General features: G+C 32.2%; 1 protein-coding gene across 3 annotated transcripts; it reads right to left on the bottom strand.

Annotated features, from left to right (window-relative positions):
* Positions 1–1,019: 1,019 nt before the first annotated feature.
* Positions 1,020–16,763, bottom strand: LOC128165392 (cytosolic endo-beta-N-acetylglucosaminidase-like). Of its 3 annotated transcripts, none has more exons than XM_052829892.1 (12): positions 16,614–16,763; positions 16,033–16,216; positions 14,843–14,991; positions 14,330–14,484; positions 11,528–11,676; positions 11,115–11,286; positions 9,551–9,654; positions 8,626–8,734; positions 7,194–7,384; positions 5,784–6,038; positions 5,536–5,650; positions 1,020–4,964 (listed from the first exon to the last, which is right to left on the bottom strand). In XM_052829892.1, exons 2-12 carry the CDS (start codon positions 16,200–16,202, stop codon positions 4,680–4,682), a joined length of 1,854 nt encoding a protein of 617 aa, XP_052685852.1. In that variant the 5' UTR covers positions 16,203–16,216; positions 16,614–16,763; the 3' UTR covers positions 1,020–4,679. The 3 variants fall into 3 exon arrangements, with proteins under 3 accessions (XP_052685852.1, XP_052685854.1, XP_052685853.1); XM_052829894.1 differs by having other exon boundaries at positions 16,685–16,702; XM_052829893.1 differs by having other exon boundaries at positions 16,033–16,227; positions 16,614–16,697.
* Between the last annotated feature and the right edge of the window lie 7,428 nt (positions 16,764–24,191).

A 24,191-nucleotide genomic window follows, 5' to 3' on the forward strand; every position in this document is an offset into this window, starting at 1 on the left:
TGTTGGATGGTATACAAAGGTGATAATATCCAAGAATTACAAGGAAACTGTTGTATTAATGTTATGTGTAATTGTTAAATTATTACAGACATCCCAAAGCAATGTACTATGCTGGGGAAATTGTTCATGTGAAGTATAGCAAAGATACATAATGACATTATATTTGTAGTTGTAGGGGTTTTTTTTTTTTTACTTCTCTGACATGAAAACAAATAATGTTATATAAAATGAAATTCACAGAAAATGTTATATTGTAAAAGTTTTTTTTATATTTTATGATATATTATAGTATTTTCAGACATTTTTTTAAATGTTATTGTTAACTTAATGTATTTTTAAATTTTTCATCTTTGTGCATTCCATAGTTTGTTTACCTTTGAAGAATTTTGTCATTGAAAACTCTGTATGAACACTAAATAGTGCTATTTTGTTACAGCTTTTTTTCAAACTTTTTATATTTGTGTAATGTTCATATACCCGGTAGTGTATAGTTTTCCAATAGACAATTCTGCTTTGGATTTCACTCCCTTCATGGAGGTTTCATATATGTATCATTAAGAGGCCACATGGGCTAAAGTTTTGGCCAGTAAAAAGCCATAGAGTCTATTTGTTTGCATGTCTTTTTATTCATTTGGAAGATTTAAAAAAAACTTCAATTTTTGTTCTGTTTGCAGGAGATTTTGCAATGGTTTTATTTGCTAGCTTTAATAGAACAAATATGATGCAACATGGTTTATTTAACCAAAGCATGTAGTTTTTTTCATGTTTTATTTACTTGTATAGAAATGGGCTTATGAGTCATGTATCAAGTGTCGTAAGTTTCTCCTCGATAGGTAATTTCCAATGGATAAGAGATTTTGCTGGAAGAAATCTCTTATCAAAAGGGATCTCTCTCTCTCTCTCTTTCATGGAAAATTATTATTTTTTTCTTTTTGCAAACAATATGTTTATCAGAAGTGCCATCATTTGATATATTTTAAATGATGTTGCTGTTAGTGAATGAAACAAAAAAAAAAAGCTTCCCAAATTAGTATGATGTGTAAATTAAGTTGTGTCATGGTATAGCCCAAGCAAATCAAGATGTCTCTCGATACATTGAGACTTTTCGATTCATGATACATTGATATCAAGATTTACAATGCAAATCCTTTCATAATTTTTCTTCACAAATTGAAATTGTACTAAAATAGAAAACAATCACATAAGGTCTTCTAATCATATAAATACATCCAATTCCCCCCCCCCCCCCCAGTATATTTTTTAAATACATCTACCACAATTTGCGAGGTATTTTATTAAAATCCATCAGAAATGGATATATTGGTCTAATGGATGTAATAATAATTATATGTTTAGTGCAGTATACAAGTAATTCACTGGTTGGATTATTGTTACACATATTAAACTATCGCAAATTCTTTATTTTTTACAGACACTGCTGAAACAACAATCAGAAATACATTTTAAATGTGTTAATATATAGTCTTCAAACATATATATATTGCTTAGCTGTTTATACAAGTAATTGATTTTATAAGGCACATTCATGTGAAAGAATCTTGCTGGTCAGGATCTGAACAATTTTTTTTTTCTTTAATTTTTTTTTCTCTTAGCTAGACTAATAAACTTTAAGAATCTTTGTTCACATTTATAATTGAATTTCTACTTCAAGATGGTCATTAATATGCTGTCCTTCTGTGTAAAAGAAACTTGCTAATAGGTATGTTCCAACACTTTACTTTACGTTGCCATTCAAAATCAAAATATCAAAGGCCAAAATTTAAATATCAACTAATAAATCAGGATTCTTATTGGGAAAGTATAAATTCACCAGATATTTGCAACACCTGCTTTATGAAAAAAACATCTTGAAGTGGCATGATTGGGCTGAGAAAAGACTGGGAGATAGAACAAGTGGTTGGAACCTCTAACTTGCTTTCATATAATTATACATTCATGGTATTTGAGATAAGAATGATCAAGATATTGTAGTTCCTGAAACTGTAAAAAAGCTACTGCTATAACTAGACCAACCTCTAGGTCAATTATACACTAACACCCTAAAAAGTCTTATTTTCAATTGGTTTCTTGCTTTTTCTTCTTCTTCTTTTTTTATCTATGAAGGAGAAAAATTACGCAAAATTATGTTGTTTTTGTAATTACAGTGCCTATTACATGTTTCATTTAGAGTTGTACGCATGAGTTTTTATTGGTCCATGGAAAAATTTTTGTGTTTGGTAGTTGTTTGTGATATTGATTTAATGAAAATATTGTTGAATGTATGATTTATCCATTGCTTTTTCTTCTTTCTTTTTTTTCATGAAAAAAATAAAAGTAAAAGAGATATTCATGTACCAGTAATATAATTTCCACATCCTAAAAAACAAAGATTTACTAGTATTTTTCAATGAAAAAAAATTTATTTGCGGATATAAATGACATGTATCATTGCAGCTTGCACCACTGGGGTACTGTAAATTCCTTATATATTACGCGAGTACTTAATTCGGCTGTTTTGTATCAAATCGCGAGAATATATAATAGCGAACGCAGAACATTTATCAATATTTCTTATAGTTCTCAACTCTCAGATTTTCAAATCTGCGAGGCATGCTTCTCGCGATTTTATGCGGATATAAATTCCTCACGTTTAATTAGGAATTTACAGTATCTTATCTGCTCTGCTCTCTATGATGTATATAAATAATACACTGCATCATTTATGTATATGTCATAGACAGCAGAGAGGACAAGATGCCCCTGTGCTTGCACATACTATAAACATAGTGATTTTTTTGGGGTAAAGTTTTCCTATTTCTATGTTTCATAAACCAGCCTAATATGTTTGGAGGCTATTTTTACTCAAATAAAGACATTAAAAATGTAAATCATACTGCATTAGAATGCATCTTTTTCAAATCTGTACAAAATTAAAGTGAAGCCAACTTTTGTTGTAATAGAATTTGCACATATTTTCCCGATGCAGACATATCAATGTTTGTGATAATCCTTAAGAAAAAAAATTGAGACAAGAAATTCTGATAAAAAAATCTTCAAAGAATTTTGGTTTAATATTAAATTTAACTTCAGTGCAGTTTCATACTTATATGATAAATTGTCTGGGAAATATAACTTCAGAAATACATGGTAACCGTTATGAATATTATACATGTACATCAGCTGTTGGTTTTTGAGACCAGGATGTGTTTACAAATTTGATAATTAATTAAAATTAACTAAATCCACTTGAAATGAAATCAATATTCAAAGTTGAAAGAATAAATAGCTGTTACTGAATGTGACCTCCATATGATATGTAGAAAGGCAATCTCAATTTCAGATACATTTTGTATTTTACTTGATAATTAGTTATGTAATGCAAAGAATAAATTATGTATTACAAATTACACTTCAGATACATGAAATGCACTTTTATATATGTATTTATATATGGTCCATCGATTGCACTGTAAAATGGGCCAGTTATTAAATGTTAAAATTTTAACGCATATTAGTGTGGCTTTTTTCCCCCTTAATTGCCGAGATTTTTTTGCCTGATATATATGTACAGAGTCAGGTTGCTTGATACTAAAAAGTATGATAAATGTTTGACAATATTTTTCATTAAAATGGTCGCAAAGTCATTCACAACTAAATAAATATTCAGGATTTGATTATTCAAATGCAATGTAATTATTTTTTGGTGAGTATAGGTGGTCAAAAACAAAATGTATACCCACACATATAAAAATGTTTAAATCTTTATTAAGTATTTTGTACATTTTTATGTCATGAACAATATAGGTAATAAATTGTTTTAAATACAAAAAACATATCAGTTTTCACTTCATCCATTATTTAGGATGCTTAAATGTACAACAAAAAGGTTGATTTTAACAAAAAAATAAACATCACATCGAAGTAGTCACAGAATAATAATGAGTTGTTTTAACTAAAAAAAATATACATATCCAATATAAAGGATATTGTTAAATGTACGAACAATAAAAAGTTGATTTTAATCAATTAAATATCACAATTCAAAAGTTAAAAAGTGCTACAAAACAGGTAAAGCGCTACACATCATTCAATTCATTCATATAAATACATGTATATTTATACTCAATAAGCATTTTCTCCACTACTTCATAAATCCATAAAGAAAATCGTGATCAAAAGTCTGTGGACTAGAATATGCATTCCTCCAACTTATCGTTATCAATTAAACTACTGTAAACTTATTAGGTACATTTGGCTGTGTATTTTAAATTCTTTTTAGAGTTTGAAGTAGAAAGCCACATCCTCTAATTCGAGCAGATGGCTGAATGCCATTCATATTACAGTAGAATGAGCACACTCAGAAAAATGCCAATTCAAGTTCACGCTAGCTTGCTGAAAAATCAAATGCTGCCAAATATTGTACCTGCTAAATATACCAGTAGTACGATTACAGCACTTTGGCTTATTAGATCATTGTTTATGTGAAAACCTATGATAAATAATGGTAATAAATAATGTTCATTGGTATCTACTGCACCCTAATGTATTATCACAATGAATAAATTATGCATCAGAAAGTTTTTGCTGCTAGAATTATTTGCAGCAGATGACGCTGCCTGAGTGCGAGGTAGCAGTATAAAGATAAACTGCTACAAATAGTTCTCTCTGTGACCAGAATGTCATTTAACAACTGTTGTCTTTCCTGGTATGGTGGAATAGAATACCGGCTGGATAGACACACTGCCCTTATACCTGGTCTCGGTGTAAAAGCAGTTTGTTTTGCTCCGCCCCAGCAGAGTTTTGCTCCCATTAGCTGTCGAGTACACGTTGTAGTATGAGACGGCCGCCTCTGAGGGGCACTGCCAGGTGATCCTGCACCTTCCCTCCTCGGACAACTCCTCTATCTTTACTTCCTCCACGTAATCTCTTGTAGCAAGAGACTCGAGATCTTTCTTTGGTATCATCTGTAATATGAAAATTTTTTATCAGCAGGTTGAGAATTCACAAGATAACTCTGATAAGAAATTTGATAAAAGATGTTCTTTTATACACTAACGCAAAGTACTTTTTTCTTACTGTATTGTAAAAAATTTAAATGGGTCAAAAAACTCTACATTCAGTTGTAAAACAAAGATTAGATAACTCTGAATGAATAAAGATTCCTTGGAATATGGAAGTGATAAGAATGCCTTTAATCATGCTATATGGAATTTTGATCAGAAATGTGTAATGCCCACTTGATATTGACATGCAATAGCTACATGTATAGTTAAATAAAAAAATCTGTTTCTATAGAAAAAACACCCAATTAATATGTACTGTAATAGTTTTGGCCAAGTAAGCGTTTTCTCTAGTCAAACAATACCCATGGGTATTAAATATGTGAATGCGTGATATACCACACTAAAGTTCTGATTTTTTTATTATACATGTGGGAGTATTTTAAGTGATTTAAAGCATAAGGCATATCTAGTGAAAATATCCCCCATGCGTAAATAACTACTTTTACAATACACGTGTAAGAGATATTCCCACCTGTAATTGCCCAATCTTGACTGACTGCCTGCCTTTGGCATTGGTGGATTCTAACCCAAAGCTAATGGACTTCACATGAACATCTACTTCTGCCGTACAATTGATACAGTAGTTCCTGAAATCAAATACATTAATTCATCAAAGAACAAATTACGTAATTTGCTTAACATAAAAAACGCATGCTGGTGATTCCATGTAAATTAATAATTCAAACTCTTTGTATATGTAGATAAAAATAAAAGGCATACCAGGTAGCCCAACCGTTGTTGGTAGATACAGTAGCATTTGGAAGGTCTTTCACCATTTCTGTGGGAGTGTATACAGTCATGTTTGGTTGCGGTTTGGATATTTCCTTCTCCCGTAGAATCCATACTTGATTTGATCCATCCTCTGCCTGGACCTCTAGCTTTAAGAACAAATCACAGTTTGTGTTGTCCGCCATTTTGCATGTGTAGGACACAATGACGTCTTCATGAGGTAGGGTAATGGATGTATCAAATAATCTGAAAATATACACAGATTCTTTGCCCTTAATAATACCATATACCGTATATATATTTTAAAATTTTTTAATGGTTTCAATTTGAAGGTACACAAAAATACACTTTAGTTTCAACAAGGCATTCTTTAAGAAAATCAGCAGGACCTTTGATTTCACAGACACTAAAATCATAAATATATAAGAAATAAGAAGAATTAATTATGAAATATAGTAACACATTTAAAATCCAAAGTTGACAGATTTCTAAATTAAGACACGAATGGGTTTTTTTTTTCAATTTTAAATATCAAACAGTATGTTCAAGAGAGAAAATTGATCAGAAAAATACATTGATAAAATCTTAGCTAGAAAATATTCCGACATAAAAAGTTCACACCTGAGGCCTATTCTGCACATCGAGCATTTGCAAGAATTCTCTATATTCTTAACACAGATTTTGGCAAGTGCTATCATGAATGCTGCTCTTTTAAGAAAAGATTTGGACAAAAAATGTATCTTAAAAAAAGGTTTAAGAGTCATTTTTACGAAATTCAGAACATGTAATCACTAACTACCGATTGAAACTTGATGGTGGAATAACATACTAGAAAGATGTGTTCTAATTAGTTCATTGTGTAATAAAAGTACATGGGTATGAATACCTGTAAGTTATGGATTTTAAGGCATTTTCTCATGTCTGCAACAAATCATTTGATGAAAAATATTCAACCAATGTTAAAGTTATACTAAAAATATTAAATTTGGGAATCTTATATAAATACCATAGATAGCTATTTATTGGAAAAGTTATCCATATTTGTTTGCTAAAAAATTTATTAGTTTAATTTATTTAATTCCTCTTATTTACTCTTCCTAACACGATCTTGCATTTGTTCATTAATTTGAAAATATTCTTGTTTTGTACCTCATGTACTATCAAATATGGCTTGAGAGAAAGAAAAATATATTATCCCATCAGACCATACATCAACTGTGCTGAACAGGCCTTGATAAAAATTCCAAGATCAATTAGTGTCTGTACAAATCTTTGAAACACAACATGTAATTTTGGGCGTAGCTATAGTGGTAAGAAACAAAAAAATTGTTTTTGTAATTAAAGATTTTCTCAGATGGGAACTGTTTTATGAGTACATGTATGGTTCCGAATTCTGCCTACCTAAACAGCAGAGGCTGGTCGACCCTAGGGAAGTTTCCACTGAGTTCTAAACATGCACCCCCACTGAATGGATCCTCTGTACAGGGCATAATGGAAGGCTGGTCCTCTGGTACTACGGGGAACTGTGCATTTGTACAGATGGGCTGTCTCTCCTGGAGGGACAAATTGTACCAGGACCCCTCATGGACCACCTATGGAGGTAGAAAAGAAGTGCAGGTGTGCTTTTGTCAAGATAGACTAAATCTCTTAAAGGGAGAGATTATAAAGTTGGCCTTCAGTGACTTTCTAGGGTAGTAGAGAAGAAGCTGTTTACATTTGTACAGAAAGACTTTTACTCATTTCTGGGAGGTTTACTAGTACCTGCATGTAAGAGAGAAGAAAAGGTGAGTTTTAGTTATGGACAGACTGGAAGGAGAAGTTATACCAAGGGCAGGGCAGGCTCTCAATGGCTACATGAACCTAGGAGAGTAGAACAAAAGGCCAACAGGCCTTAACAGTCACCTGAGTATCATAGCCTTATCTTAGTACACATGTTTTACCCACCCACCCCAAGGCCCAGACAGAAATTATTCTCCAAGAGCTATTTAAATGAAAAAGAAAAAAATTGGTCGACTGCCTTATTAACTCTTTAAAACTTTTAAGAATCTAAATCTTCCTTCAATGTCAGCATATTTATAGAACAGAATTCAGCCCTTGTTCACACCGTTTATTCTCTCCTCTAAATGTGTATTCATCTTTCATTCAAATAGTACACAGTTTCAGCACAAGTGACGAAGAATGTTTCATACATAATATGCATTAACACTATTATATATGACCATTTTGGCCCGCCCTGGAGTCAAATCCCCTCGCTACATGTACCTTGGGGGACATGTACATGGAATTTACAGTTCTAGTAAAGGGCTTCCTGTTCTACATGACTATGAATTCAGTTTTACTTTCAGATGTGCAGAAGTAGAGGAAATTTTAGAAAAAATTGTCAAATTTTGGCATTTTTGGCCCTGGCCCTTGGGTCTCTGTAAATCTGACAAGAGTCATGAAATTTACAATTACCCTAAGAATGCATCATACCGCATTGTGAAAACAATTGGCCATGTATTTTTTCAGAGGAAGTTAAAAATGTTAAATTGTTACGGTAACTCACGACGCACATCGACGGACTGATAGCAATTGCAATAGATCAGCCGAGTGACTCAGGTGACCTAAAAAGAGGTTTACTTTTGTACAGAATAATAACTTCCCTTGAAGGAAGAGATAATTGTGAGCTTATTTGTTTATATGGTACCTTTCTTTGGACAGCTGGTCAACAATCATTAGTACATAAAATATACTTTTGATTTAAATAAAATTAGTTTTGTTTTATGCTGTTGACAAAGAAATATCAATATCATGGTATTATCAAAACAACATTTAGCTTTTAATCATTCCTCACATCACCAAGTAAGTTATATTTCTTTCCGAATCCTTGGCAAAATGTGGTGGATAGTGGCAAGCTGATGATTTCGGTCGAAGGCAGATAACTATCAAGTAAACGCCAGAATCTACAATCAACCAACACAATGATTTTAAGGAGGGGACAACAAATTACATATAAAATTTATCTTTAAATTTTGATTATGATATTTTGTTTTGGCCATACACTATTATACAGTATGAAAGAAAAAACTTAAATTTTAAGCTGTGAATTTGAATGTTTTTTCTCTTTTTCTTCATCTAGCTCTTTATTTCAAGTAGATTAATGTAGTCTAAAGATGGCTTGAGCTGTCCAGTTCTCTTAACACTGATGCCACAAGTAAATGATTCCAGACTACCCTACAATCTGCCTAAAATCTTTCGATGCACATCTCGCGATTAAAATCTCGCTCTTATTTTTTGAATTTATCTATACAGCAAAATGTGCCAAATACGTATCACATACGTTAAACATGTGTGATACGTATGGGACCTCACGTACGTTTAACGTGATTTAAGTACCACGTGTGTTTAACGTACATTTTAAACCGTACGTGGTACATACGTTACACGTATGTATATCACACGTTGTAGATACCTTACGATTAACGTACGCGGTAAATACCATACGTTTCATATACGTTTCATTCATGTACGTGGATTATAACATGCGTTTAACATATGTATATCTTATATATGTATTTAATGTGACTCGAATCTCATGTGAACTACATGAAACTATGATAAAAATTCGGCATTTGTGATTTTATGTTCTCGCAAATTGATAAAAAATGGTTGAATGGTGGAATTAAGTAGTCGCATAATATAAGGAATCTACAGTAGTACCGTATGTTGATTACACATTTACAGGTACAATATATATAGGTATGTGTACTACCTCTAACCTGTTCTCATTTTCTATGAAATTTTCTTTTCCTTGTGTCTCCCAAACCCATCCTGGAGCGAAAATTGCAGCAGACATATTAAATTTTCTAATTGCTGCTAAGGCCTACAAGAACAATGCATAAACAGTTACACTGGGAACTACCACAGTAAAAGGCATGCATTTAATATAAGTATTACTTATTATTTTAGTCATCATTTAGTATCATGGCATGCCATGAAGTTAATTGTCTTAAATTGTTGGTGAATAATTCATGCTGCCTCTCAATTTTTTTTTAATAACAACACATGTTGTTTGATCAGAAGCGATTGTTGAATATGAAAGAGTATACACATGTACTATCCATTTTTATGACTTGCAGAGCTAATTGAACAACAACAATATATAAACTTAATTATTCGAATAACATACTAGAACATTTTTATACAGTTTTAGAGAGGTTGAAATTTCAAACGTGTACGGGTACGTGTACTAGGGGAATCACCTAAATTCTTCGTGTATTATGTCATCAGTTTTTGTGACTACAAGGTTTTTGCGCCTTCTCTCAAGTTGTTGAGTGTCACCTACACGTACGTAGAAACTTGTAGCTTTCGCAGCAAAAGTAATCTTTTTAATTGATGAGTGAATACTTGTATGTTCTTGTGATACATTATATAGATTTTTAAACTACATTTGCCTACAATTAATAAGATATTTAACATTTTTTCAGTTAATTAAGTCAATTCATCTCACAAAACTGCGTCGAAATTAACACGTTTATATCCTACAAGTTATGAAATCTCAACTGATAAATTACAAATACTTGTATGTGTAAGTGTAGTTTTAACAAATGTACGCATACCCAAATACGTTTTAAATCTCAACCTCTCTATTTTTGCATGTTTCAGTACTAGTACTTACAAATCAACAAAATATACAAAGGCAAAATTAAATTAATATATTAGTTCTCAGGGGAGAAACTTTAAACTGTAATGCAGCAAGCAGGTATTTTATTTTTATTGCAAGACTTGCTAAAGGGGGTTAACTCAATTTTCATATTTTAAATAACTTTTAAAAATTTAAAATTGAGTCGTTCCCCTTTTCAATATGGCAATAAAATTAAACTAATGCAACAGCATTTGATCTATTGCAGCAGTGTCTGAGAACCAATACATTTATTTTGCCTTGCAAATCATATCTAAACCCCTGCCCTCTTTGCTCTCTCCATCTAATTCTGCACACAACATGTACAATGAAAACAACCTTGTGTTAATAAGTAATTACAATGTGATCAAACCTCCTGTTTGTGGAATTGAAAGAGGACTCATTTAATATACTGTAGAAGCACATATTTTCGTTGGGTCAAAATTTTATTGTTTTTTAGCAAGTACAATTCCGTTGGCATTTGATTTCATTTATCGTTATCTCTTGTATTCATTAATACTTGGGTTAAAAATTCGTCATGGATTTGAATTTGTTGATTTATACTGCCAACAAAAAAAAACAAAATTAAATCCTCAACGAATATTTCTGCTTCTACAGTAACCCCATGAATAAATGTTCCTACTGCTATTTGTTACTCTCACCTCTAGAGTGTTGTATCCCCCACCTCCTAGACATCCTCTACCAAACACATCAATCCCCACATATACATCCATGTCTCTTCCTTTGTTCTTGGCCAACTCCAAGGAGTTTTGGAGTTTCCCATCATTCCAGTTGTAGTTCAAGAAAATTCCATCGCAAGCATCAAAAAAAATACTGGAATTCAAAATTACCAACATTTTAAAGATGGTTGAAGACTAATGCAAATGTACTTTGGATAAATAAAAACAACATGAAGCATTAGTATTAACTGTATTTTAATTAAATTATTCCTACAGATTGAAAAATATTTTTTGGAATTTGTTAAAATCTGAATACAACTATCACAGCAATCATATTGCCTAGATGTGTTTATAGTAATATAGTTTTGTTTTTTTAAAATTTCTTATCAAATTACCAATTTTTGTCATTGAGTTCATCTTGCCACTTCAGTTGACCCGTGTTCAAGACACTGTCATACCATATCACCTCTGACCCTGGAATGGCTTGGTGGATCTGGCTGGTCAAGTATTCCACAAACTTACGTAGGTTCTCCACTTTGTCTCCCTGCAATAGCATATCATAAATTTCATTTAGAAAGAAAATTTCCAGCAAATACAAATGGATCTAAACGAATGATTATTTCATAATACAATCTGGACAATGTACATTAATACATGTAGATCCTGTATAAATAAAATCCATTTTTCCCCCTTGGAACTCGGATAGCCCTGATTGCTGAAAAAATTTACAAGAACAGACTTTAATCACCGCTCCTGCACATATATAGGGACTCAACGTTATGCAGGCAGGGATGACCGCACACCTACGCAACTCAACAGGTACCAACGTTAATGCAAGCAGAGATAACGCAAGCAGGGATGACCTCACACTTGCGCCAACAGCTCAACCTAACGCAGGGAGTGCCGCACACTTGCGCTAGAAAGGCCAGAACACCAGCAGGGAAGTGCTCCGCCGCAACCACTACCAATACAAGCAGGTATGACCGCACATTTGTAATAATGCGATACAGGGCAGAAATGACCGCACATTATGTATTGTTGGTTAGAAAAACACGAAGAACAGAAAGAGCAGGGATGTCAACACCCTCAATCTCTCCGTCCCTGTTCAAGTTTAACCCCAGACAGTCGCTCATTGCAATGCAATAGACACTGTCCCTATATATGTGCCAGCCTAAAATAATTCATAGTATCTAAAAATTGGAAATCAAAAATAAACAAACTAATCCAGCCTAACCCAAAACTACTTATGCAGAACAACTTATATACATTGAATATTTATTATTGTATAAAAATAATCATCACATTAATTGGTTAACAGTGGATGCATTAATTAAAATAATCAAGAATCAATAAATCAAGGGCAATAACCCAAAACAGTAATACAAAAAGATTCTAATGAAAAAATAGCTGCCTGCTTCGATTTTATAGTCATATCACATGTTGAGTATTGCAGTTCTCAAAAAGATCCTTTACAATTGTTTATATATGGGATATCTAGCTACATCAAACTCTGAACCTTCTTGTGAGGCCGAAGAATTGTCCTGGAGCCAAAGTCTTAACAATTATAAAGAATCATCTTGCTGATTAGTTTCTGAGAAGAAGATTTTTAAAGATTTACTCTTTATTCCTATGTTAAACTTTAACACCCCCCTCCCCCCCCCCCCCATGTGGCCTCACCCTACCCCCAGGGGTCATGATTTTCATAACTTTGAATCTACACTACCTTAGGATACTTCCCACAAGTTTCAGCTTTCCTGGCTGATTAGTTTCTGAGAAGAAGATTTTTAAAGATTTATTCTATATATTCCTATGTAAAATTTTAACACCCCCCCCCCAATGTGGCCTCACCCTACCCCCAGGGATCATGATTTTCATAACTTTGAATCTACACTACCTGAGGATGCTTCCACACAAGTTTCAGCTTTCCTGGCGGATTAGTTTCTGAGAAGAAGATTTTTAAAGATTTACTCTATATATTCCTATGTAAAACTTCGACCGCCCATTGTGGCCCCAACCTAACCCCAGGGGTCATGATTTTCACAACTTTGAATCTACACTACCTGAGGATGCTTCCACACAAGTTTCAGCTTTCCTGGCTGATTAGTTTCTGAGAAGAAGATTTTTAAAGATTTATTCTATATATTCCTATGTAAAACTTCGACCCCCCATTGTGGCCCCACCCTACCCCCGGGGGTCATGATTTTCACAACTTTGAATCTTCACTACATGAGGATGCTTCAACACAAGTGTCAGCTTTCCTGGCTGTTTAGTTTCTGAGAAGAAGATTTTTAAAGATTTACTCTATATATTCCTATGTAAAACTTCGACTCCCCATTGTGGCCCCAACCTAACCCCAGGGGTAATGATTTTCACAACTTTGAATCTACACTACCTGAGAATGCTTCCACACAAGTTTCAGCTTTCCTGGCGGATTAGTTTCTGAGAAGAAGATTTTTAAAGATTTATTCTATATATTCCTATGTAAAACTTCGACCCCCCATTGTGGCCCCACCCTACCCCCAGGGGTCATGAATTTCACAACTTTGAATCTACACTACCTGAGGATGCTTCCACACAAGTTTCAGCTTTCCTGGCTGTTTAGTTTCTGAGAAGAAGATTTTCAAAGATTTACTCTATATATTCCTATGTAAAACTTCGACCCCCCATTGTGGCCCCACCCTACCCCCGGGGGTCATGAATTTCACAACTTTGAATCTACACTACCTGAGGATGCTTCCACACAAGTTTCAGCTTTCCTGGCTGATTAGTTTCTGAGAAGAAGATTTTTAAAGATTTATTCTATATATTCCTATGTAAAACTTCGACCCCCCATTGTGGCCCCACCCTACCCCAGGGGTCATGAATTTCACAACTTTGAATCTACACTACCTGAGGATGCTTCCACACAAGTTTCAGCTTTCCTGGCTTTCTGGTTCTTGAGAAGAAGATTTTTGAAAATTTCTCATTAATTTCTAATTATCTCCCCTTGAAAACGGGTGTGGCCCTTAATTTTCACAACTTTGAATCCCCTTTGCCTAAGGATGATTTGTGCCAAGTTTGGTTGAAATTGGCTTTGTAGTTCTTGAGAAGATGTTGAAAATGTGAAAAGTTTACGGACAGACGGACGACAGACAAAATGTGATCAGAATAGCTCACTTGAGCTTTCAGCTCAGGTGAGCTAAAAATATCCAACATACATCAACAACATTCTCAATGTTGATAAGCCAGCCATCAAACTGGTAGTATTTTGTTATCTCCACCAATTTATCGGCTGCCTTCTTCAACGACTCTTCAGATTCTATCACTTTATGACATCTAACTTTCCCTTCATCCCATTCCGTAATAAACGTTCCTGAAATTGAAAAGTAAAGATAAATACATGTCTATTACTGTATAAATACAAGTTTATTTAATGCTGGTGTAATTAACTGATTTTAAGAATAACATCTTTTCTTTCTGTGAAAGAATCCAATTCAATATATGTACATTCAATCAATTTCTGAAAAACCTTTAAATATTGAATGATAAAATCCTAAATATATATTTATGTTTTGAAAAATATTTGATAAATGGAGATTTGTGTAGAAATTCAGAAGGGTTTGAAACCACAAACTTCTAGCATGAAGGAGATGTCACCCAAACTGATTAAGTTTCAAAATCATTAAATGACCAGTTATGATTTTATGAATACCATTAAGAACATTGTATACCATAACATTTAACTCCGTGTTTGTGAGCTGCATTTATCCAAGTTACAGGTGGAATAGTGACAAAATGATGGCTAAAGTAGATAAACGAGTCAATGTACTGCCAGTGGTAAAAACCGAACGGCAGGGGATCCTCAGCACCTTGTACAAATCTGAAAATAAAAATATAAACCCATATTACTTAAAATGAATTTGATTTAAATTACTATTCAATTTAATCTTACATATTTCACACTTTTATATACAAATATACCAGTTAATTCATAAAAATTGTAATGGTTTGTGTGATTTGGGGAAAAAAATTGTATATTTAATATCATTGATAAAATGTAGATATGTCTTTGATCAGATATCAGATTTAAATTTTGTTTACAAGGTGTTGCAGGAATGTAAATATGTCTCTGTGTGGTGCATATATCAATAGTTTGGTGCATGTGTATTACCATATTATCAATTATTACCTATGCACTAATTATTAATTATTACCTATGCATTTAATATACAGGTATCAATTTTTTTTAATCACAGAAATAGTTTATAATGTTGACTTTTTGGCTATTTATAAAAAACTTTTGCAATATCTTAATGCTGCTTGGTCTGATTTAATATCAAATTTTATGTATGATTTTAAATGATGTTTTTTTTTAGTACATAGGCTTAAAAATAGTTTTCCCAGTCAATTAACCCATATTTTAATTATAAATGATAATATACAATTTTTTCTGTTTTTTCGCCCCTTATTAAGGCTCATATCTGACGCCAAGGCAGGTATGCTTGTAATACAACTTTGACACTCACTATAAATAAAGGATATAAAATTTCAGATATGTTTGGCAAATCAAGTATAAGCCTGTGTACATTATTTCACTAATCCATTGTTTGTTGTGTTTACAATCGATGCATAATATGTGGGCTAAATAAACTAAATCAATGTGGGTATGAAACAAAATGGTTCCCTTTTTTTAACACGTTTCACGATGTATTTGCTGTTTTTTTGTTTTCCCATACTTTGAATGTTTCTATCATTGAAAGGAAACCAATTCTGTTGGTGTAAATAGGTGAAAGTCTATAACTTTTTTAGATATTTATGGAAAAAACATTTGATACCGTAATAGCCAAAAAAAAAAAAAAAAAAACCCAAAAAAGGACCAAGCAGCTTTCAAGAAATGTAATATACCATTATACTGTTATACCTGTCTGTCAAATATCCTCCACACATGTCATGACATACTAGCGTCTTTGGTATTCCCTTTGGTCTCCCTTTTCTGTCTGCTAATGGAACTGTGCTAACCCTGCAGTCTATTAAATCGCCAGAACTCCAAGAATCTAGCTCTTCAAAGGTTTTAAGTGGCAAACACTCCATATCAAAAATCAATCCTACAAAGGCACTTATAGGAAATAAAATTGAAATGAAATTAATAGTTTAAATATCGTTTCGTCTAGTCCTACGTTTCCGATGGTCAACTTTCGTTGCATCATACTACCGGCATTGGATAGATATTAATTAAATACGTTTATTTTCATTAGTCAAATGCGACATCCATTTTATTTATCATGTGTATAGCTAGAAATTGCACTTTCTGATTCGGTATCGACTGTCGATGTTATATCTGAGGTAAAATAGTAATTTAGTCATTAGTAGAAGCGTTTATCGGAAACCCATAGCGACAGGATATTATTGAGAAATTAGCGATATCGGTGGTTGATGTACAAATCATTATGAAAATGCAAAAACGTTAAAGTGCTTTGGTTTTTTATACAATGGAGAACTTACGATTCCAATCTTAAATTAGAACAAACCACACACTATTTCTGATTGTGAAAAAAATAAAACATTAGTGTTACTTTTTGTTCAATGTAATTTCACATCTTCATGTGAGACTTATTTTATCATTTCATAATAAACTCACTTACGATGTAGATCAGATTGGGAAACGGTTTTTTAATAAGTTGTACGTTTATTAATTCGTGTTTTCAGGTTTACAAAGTCTGTAAATTTTTCTATGATGATCATAGATATTTTCAATAAAATTGATAAAATTCTCAGAAGTTTATGACATTCTGACAGGGAATAGAGGGAAAATGTATGAGCTCAAATGAGCTATACTCGTGAGCTTTCTTGATCACTTTTTTTGTGCGTAGTCCGGCCACCAGTCCGTCCACAGGGGCTCGTCACGAAGTTTTTTCAACCTTCTATATATACCACCTCTATACTATAAAATACACAAGGTGTATTTTATAGTATAGAGGTGGTATATATAGAAGGTTGAAAAAACTTCGTGACGAGCCCCTGTGGTCCGTCTGTAAATTTTTCACCATTTTTGACTTTTCCTCCAGAACTGAACCACTAAACTTGGTTCATACTATGAAAGTATCCACTTGTGAAAATACGGAAGCGTATTAGGGCCGCAGAATTATTTTTTTAATTAATTTGTTATAACAGATTATCAATTTATTATAACAGATTACATATTTGTTATAACAAATTATCAATTTGTTTAAACAGATTATTAATTTGTTAAAACAAATTGCTAATTTGTTATAATAGATTACTAATTTGTTGTAACAAATTATCAAATTGTTATAACAAATTATTAATTTGTTATAACAGATTATCATTTTGTTGAAACAGATTAATAATTTGTGATAACAGATTATCAATTTGTTTTTACAGATTACTGATATGTTTTTACAGATTACTGATATGTTTGAACAAATTGATAATTTGTTATAACAAATTGATAATTTGTTATAACAAATTAGTAATCTGTTTTTAACAGATTACTTATCTGTAAATTGATAATGTGTTAAACAAATTAGTAATCTCAATGGCGTAGCTACCATGTATGCTTATATGCCTGAGCATGCACATCATTTTGGAAAAAAGGAAGAAACTCAGTAAAAAAATAAAGAAGAAAGAATTTACAAAAAGAATTCAAGTATTAAGGTCCATAGTTAGTTATTCCAACAACCCGTCAACGGGGCATCGACAAATTTATCAATGCTAAACAAGGACGTCTTAAGTACCAAATATAGACACGCAATGTGGTCTTAGAGTACCATATTAAGGAAACAGTACACAATGCATGTACCTAATAAAGCAAAGATTTATTTTACATTTGAACTTAGTTTTACACATCATTTTAAATTTCCCCCATAGAATATCACAGTGATATTCATTACAATAAACTAGGTGAAAATGAACTTAAGAATAAAAGCTTTGAGTGGGTCAAAAACAAACGTCAAAAGTTTTTTTTCCTCTTTTAGCTTTTAATGAAGTTTTGTGATTTTATTTTATGCCTAAACTAAACCCAAAACAATTTTAACTGCCTAAAAATATGCTTAAATAGTGAGCATTCCCTCAATTTCTGCGATGATTTTTTAGTGTTAAAAATCGTCAGAATCCACAAATTAGTAATTTGTTATAACACATAAGTAATCTGTTTTAACAAATTGATAATCTGTTATAAGAAATTGATAACTTGTTATTATATAAATAGTGCCTGTTTGGGAGGGTAACAGTTGAAATTGACACCCCGAGAAAACCATTGTCAACCGACGCGAAGCGGAGGTTGACAATGGTTTTCGAGGGGTGTCAATTTCAACTGTTATCCTCCCAAACAGGCATTATTTATTTTGTTATACTGAATGTCTTTTTTAAAATTTTTAAGAAAATTTTACTGCTTTTATATAGGAATAACGTGAATTCTACAGCGAACCGTACGCGCATAATTTTCGCGCATGTAACATTTTTTAATGTTACCCGTTGCCAAGTGCGTTGCTAACGCTGAGGGTAATAGTAAATATTATTAACTGCGTCTTAACCAATCAGATTTCAGTATTTAACATGAAAGTATAACAAAACAAATTAGTAATCTGTTATAACAATTTACTAATCTGTTTTAACAAATTGTTAATTTTTTATAACAAATTGATAATTTTTATAACAAATTCATAATTTAACCTATGTCACCAAGATAAATAAATATAGCTGCAACCATTTTAACCGTTGTAACCAAATAAAATAAGACCCTCAGCTATATACAGAAACAGCCTTGTCACCTATGTTACCTTTTGTCACCAAGATAATATAGCTGTAACCATTGTAACCAAATAAAACAATACCCCCTGCTTCACAGAAAAAGCCTTGTCTCCTATGCTGCCTTTTGTGACCAAGAGAATATAGTTGTTACCATTGTAACCAAATTAAGGACTGAGGTTGGCACCTGAAATTCCAGTAATGACATTCATCCAAAAATCACTTTGATACAAAGATGTGGACCTAAAATTTTCATTTATTTTATTTTTGACCCATGTCACATGCCATTTTTTGGAAATATAAGGCCCCAAACAGAAATGATAATTTTCCTGAAATTTTTGCTAAAATTTAACGTGGAAATTGATAATTTGAAGAAATCTAACAAATATTCATAGTTTGACCTATTTTTTAATGATGATATTAATACAGTGTGAAGTTGAATACATGAAGTGACTATAAAAGTAAAATCTAAGTCAAAGTTTAAAATTCTTCTTTTACTGGTGGCTTCAACAGGCAGTACATAATGAACACAACAACAGATGTTACAAAATGTTGGAGTAATCAAATTATAACGCAAATAAATAAAATTATAGTAAAGTCATCTTTCCAAGCTTTGCATACAAATAGAAATACATTTAATGTCTCATTTAAAAGTAAAAAAAAAGGTAGGGGTAACGTCTCAAAAACTTGAGATATAGCATGAAATAAGCTAATTTTAGGCCAAAATTGGAGTTCATTTTTCTATAACTTCTATGAAATATAAGCTAAATATGCCAAAATATATCAATAGAAATATATAAATATTGTTTAAATATGTTTTTTAGAACTTCATGAATATATCGTAATACACAAACTATCTAGAAGTTTGGTCTGCGCTGAAAATTAGGAAGTTAAATTATCAATACTTTAAAACTAGTAAGCTATGAAAATTGTTAATTTCCTTCTTGAAAACCTCCCACCACAAAATATAGTCCCTTACTAAACTCTGTAAAAATGAAAAAAATTTGACAATTTTTTTCAATAAAGTTAATTTTGCATTGTAAAATATAAATATACTACTAGAATTAATATGTGATGCAGAATTTTCAGACTACAGGGGACCCAAAATGGCTACCCAAAACCTAAGGAGCGAACCTCTTTAAATAAGACCCCCTTGCTAAAAAGTTCAGTCACTCCTGTTACCCTTTGTCATCAAGAAAATCTAGCTGTAACCATTGTTACTGGATGAAATTATACCCTCTAGTGGAAAGAAAATAAACAATTATTTTATGTATGTTACTTTTGTCACCAGAAAACATTGCCTTGTTTCTGATTACAAATGAAATGGGGTGAAAGTCAGGACTAATTTCTGGCCGTATCTAGTCCAAAATTATGTAGACTAAGCGCATTACTCAAAATCTGTTCACTTGTCTAATTTATGTTCTTTGTTGCTTGAATTCCAATTTGCAAAATGTATTCATAATCAAGTTTGTTGCTTATATTTACCGAGTACTTTAAAATCGCTGCAAAAAACTACAATGTACTTCCCTGTAACAGCTTTTCGTCTAAAGTCCGCGAGGAACGCTGAGTGATGGTTGGCTTTTTCGAACACTAGATAAATTTAATGAGGAAAATGCCACACAACAACACCCGCCGCCTAAAATATTACTTTGTAAAACTAATTTGGCATTATATTGCCAGTTTTAGATGATAAAAATAACGTTTCCAATCACTGTGATGTTTTCTAGATTTTGTCATCAATATCACATGCATTTCAAATAATTTATCTATTTGATATATAAAGTAAATACATATAATAATACTCTATTTATTGGTCATTTTCTAAATCCTGTCATCCATTTCACCTGTTTTATTATTTCACCTGTGTTTTATTTTTGAAAACCATAAAATCATATGTGTTTAGATTGAAATAAACCGTGGTTGTATTCATAAACTGTACAAGTATTCAGATACGATCGCTGCAAAACTTGTTAATGTACACAAGTATGACATTATCTTTGCATTAAATAAACAAACAAATTATCAGAATTTAATTTGGAAGATACATTGTAATGGTTTGTCGCCCAAGTATGTTGGTGTATTAATAAGGAAAAGATCAAAAATTTAAATTAAATTAATTTTTTTGGACTAATTTTCCTATGTAAATGTTTAAATTCTCTAATGGAAAATCATGTTTATATTTAAATAAATACACTTACAGAGAACTAGTATATTTTTGCCAGTGTGGCTGCATAGTAAATGTAACACCTTGGTCTTAGTATCTGGTCCCTAACATAACCATAAAATACAAATTTTAAAAATCTACATTTTATTAAATTTCTGTAGCAGTTGTCATTAAAATATGATACGAAAATTAAGTTGCATAAAAAGGCTGAAAAGTAGATGAATTAGGACGAAAAAACAAACATATGAAAATAAAAACATAGAACGAGGAGCTATGAATGAGACTAAATCTTCCGCCAAGACATGGACTGGTGGTCATACATTTATATAGCTTATTCATAAGGAATAAGGAATCATTCTTTGAGTATTATGAGGTGTTAATTTTGGTCGGGGCGTGATCAAATCCAATAAAGCCCGACGGGCTTTATGATAGATTTGATCACGCCCCGACCGAAATGATCACCTCATAATATTCAAAGAATGATTCCTTATTACTTATATTTATATAATTTTAAGCCATCGTTTGATTGAATATTTTAAAAATAAATAAGCAAACCCCGCTGGCGCCTCAATTTGGCGTCATTTGTATTATGGATTATATAGTACAAAATCGATACGTAGTGTCATCACAGGCAAAGACACTGGAAAATGTAAATATATGAAAATATTCACAGACTACAAAAAGAGAAATGCTTATTCTGTAACATTTTCGCTAGCCAAGGGTTTTCGGTCCACTCTGCTTCCCACCTCCTGGACCGAAAATCCTTGGCTAGCGAAGATGATTCTGTAAAGACACCAGAAAATTACAAAAGTTGATCCATTTCATATGTGTTCTATTGAGATTTGGGACAAGTTCCAACTATGGATTTACAAACAAAAAGGTGTAAAAAATTTTTTAGGTATGTACATACCATGTATCATATGACAATAGTTATATAAAGAACACAAAAAAGAGGAAAAAAGGGAAATGCCTTGTGTGATAACATCATATGAAAAATCACTTGTGAAGAAAGAAGAAGAAGAAGAAGAAAAAGAAGAAGAAGAGGGGAAAATGAAAATGCTAGATAGATTTCAAATTATGAATATGTCTCTCTTGTAAATGTTTTATCTAAGGAAGGGGTCTTGTCTGGTTTTCGACTTATCTGACTATCAACAGTATATTTTAACCAAATGTCCATTAAATCAAAATGTAAGGAAATTAAAAGACCATCACATAGTTATATTGTTTGACTGTGTAAAATTTCATGCATATCTGAATAAAGAGGTATGAGTTGACTCCTTCCTTAAAGAGTAAATTGTTTGTTTTGACAAACTGAAACACAAGTAACATGGAGTCTGTTCGTTTAAAAAAAAACCACCTCCCCTTAGTTAATCAAAGTGCTCCACAAACCAGCATCGAGGTTCATTGAACATGACTTGTCTCTATTCTACTCTATTGTTCGTCTTCGTGGAAAAATGATAGCGTCACCACGCAAGGTGGATTATTTTCACCTAAGCATTCAAAAATCTTGCAATCACGCTTTATTTGAATAAGAAAAAATTCATTATTTAAAGAAAAATCGTAATTAACTATTAGTCACATTAATTTTTTTTTCAAAAGTTACATAGTTAATTTTTACACAGCACTTTTGTCACATTGAAAAATTTTTGTGTTTACACATCCGCACCGCTTCTCAGAAAACCTTGGTTGGCGAAGATGGTGTTTAGAGCGCTAGCCAGCCAGTACATATTAAGCTAAAAAGCTATTGGACAAGGTTATAAAATCAAATATAGGTATCTACAGACTGTTTCAGAGCTAGTCATTTCTGTAATGCGTTCTATTATTTTCTCCTCTACCATTCATAAAATGGTATACACCAAATTAAAAAAAAGTTTTATCTGTATAACAGAATTGGCAAAGGTTAGTGATGCAAAATTGGTTTACCAGATACATGTACTTTTTGTCATGGAGTTTCATAAACACCAGCCATCAGCTGTTTTCCTCCATATGCGTAATTCTTAATGCTTACTGCTACATGTAGAATTTTATTGCTTACTTTAAGCATGTTTTTGCTTCTGCATATATATCCGCGAAAAAGGTAGTAATTAATACTGTGTATTTAAACAGCAATTGGAGTTATGTTGATATACCACTGAAACAGCTGTGTGCACAAAAAACTATATAATTCAGCTATTGATATAAAACGATGATACAGAATCCTAACTTTAATATAATCTTAAATCTTACAGACACATAAAATTGGTATTATAACTGTAGTTCAGTCTCGACATGCAAATCAAAGCGTACGAAACTGTTTATTGATGAGCAAAAGTCAAGAAGAATTGATGTTGATTTATTTGATATGGGTTAAATTGAAACAACTCAGATATTTTTCATCCAATACTGTCTCCATATTTTTGAAAGGGGTTGTGGGTTAGAGGCAGCAATTCTAATTTAGACCTTAAAAAGGATGTTCCTTCTAATACCCAAAAGATTATAGTGAATGATTATGCTAAAATTGTACATACTCTAGGAAAAATGCACTGTTGTATATGGTTATTAACTTATCACAGTACTTGATATCGTTATTACGAGAAAAGACGTTATTACGAGAAAAGATTAGATCTATATTAAATGGTGCGTTTCATTGTTCTGTTGGTTTCTTTATTGTCCTTCAGCATATTTTTTATCTTTTTTTTTTTTTTTTTTTTTAACCATTGATGGATTTTAAATGTATTGGACCATTTTAACACACCTAACCCATATTTGATATACCAACTTCAATTCTTCGTGACATTTTGCTTAACAATAAACAGTTTTCATTGATTTGTATGTGCAGACTAAGTACAGTTTTACTATAATTTTATGTGTCTGTAAGATTTAAAATTAGGGTGATGTATCATCGATCTTAATCAAAGACTGAATTACTAGCATATACTAGTAGTTATTGAGCGCACAACTTCCGTGGTATATCAATATAACGTATAATTCCAGTTTGAATACCCATCCTAACTGTCTTTTTTGCGTCTGTGCAGAAGTAAAACACGCTTGGCAGTAAGCAGTAAACTACTACATGTAGAAGTAAGTATCAAGCGTAATGCAGACAAAAGAAAACAGCTGACAGTTAACTGCCGAGTATAGAATTCCTTGACAAATGCACTCTCTTCTCT

This window comes from Crassostrea angulata, chromosome 10 (genome assembly GCF_025612915.1).
Source record: "Crassostrea angulata isolate pt1a10 chromosome 10, ASM2561291v2, whole genome shotgun sequence".
Taxonomy (NCBI): domain Eukaryota; kingdom Metazoa; phylum Mollusca; class Bivalvia; order Ostreida; family Ostreidae; genus Magallana; species Magallana angulata.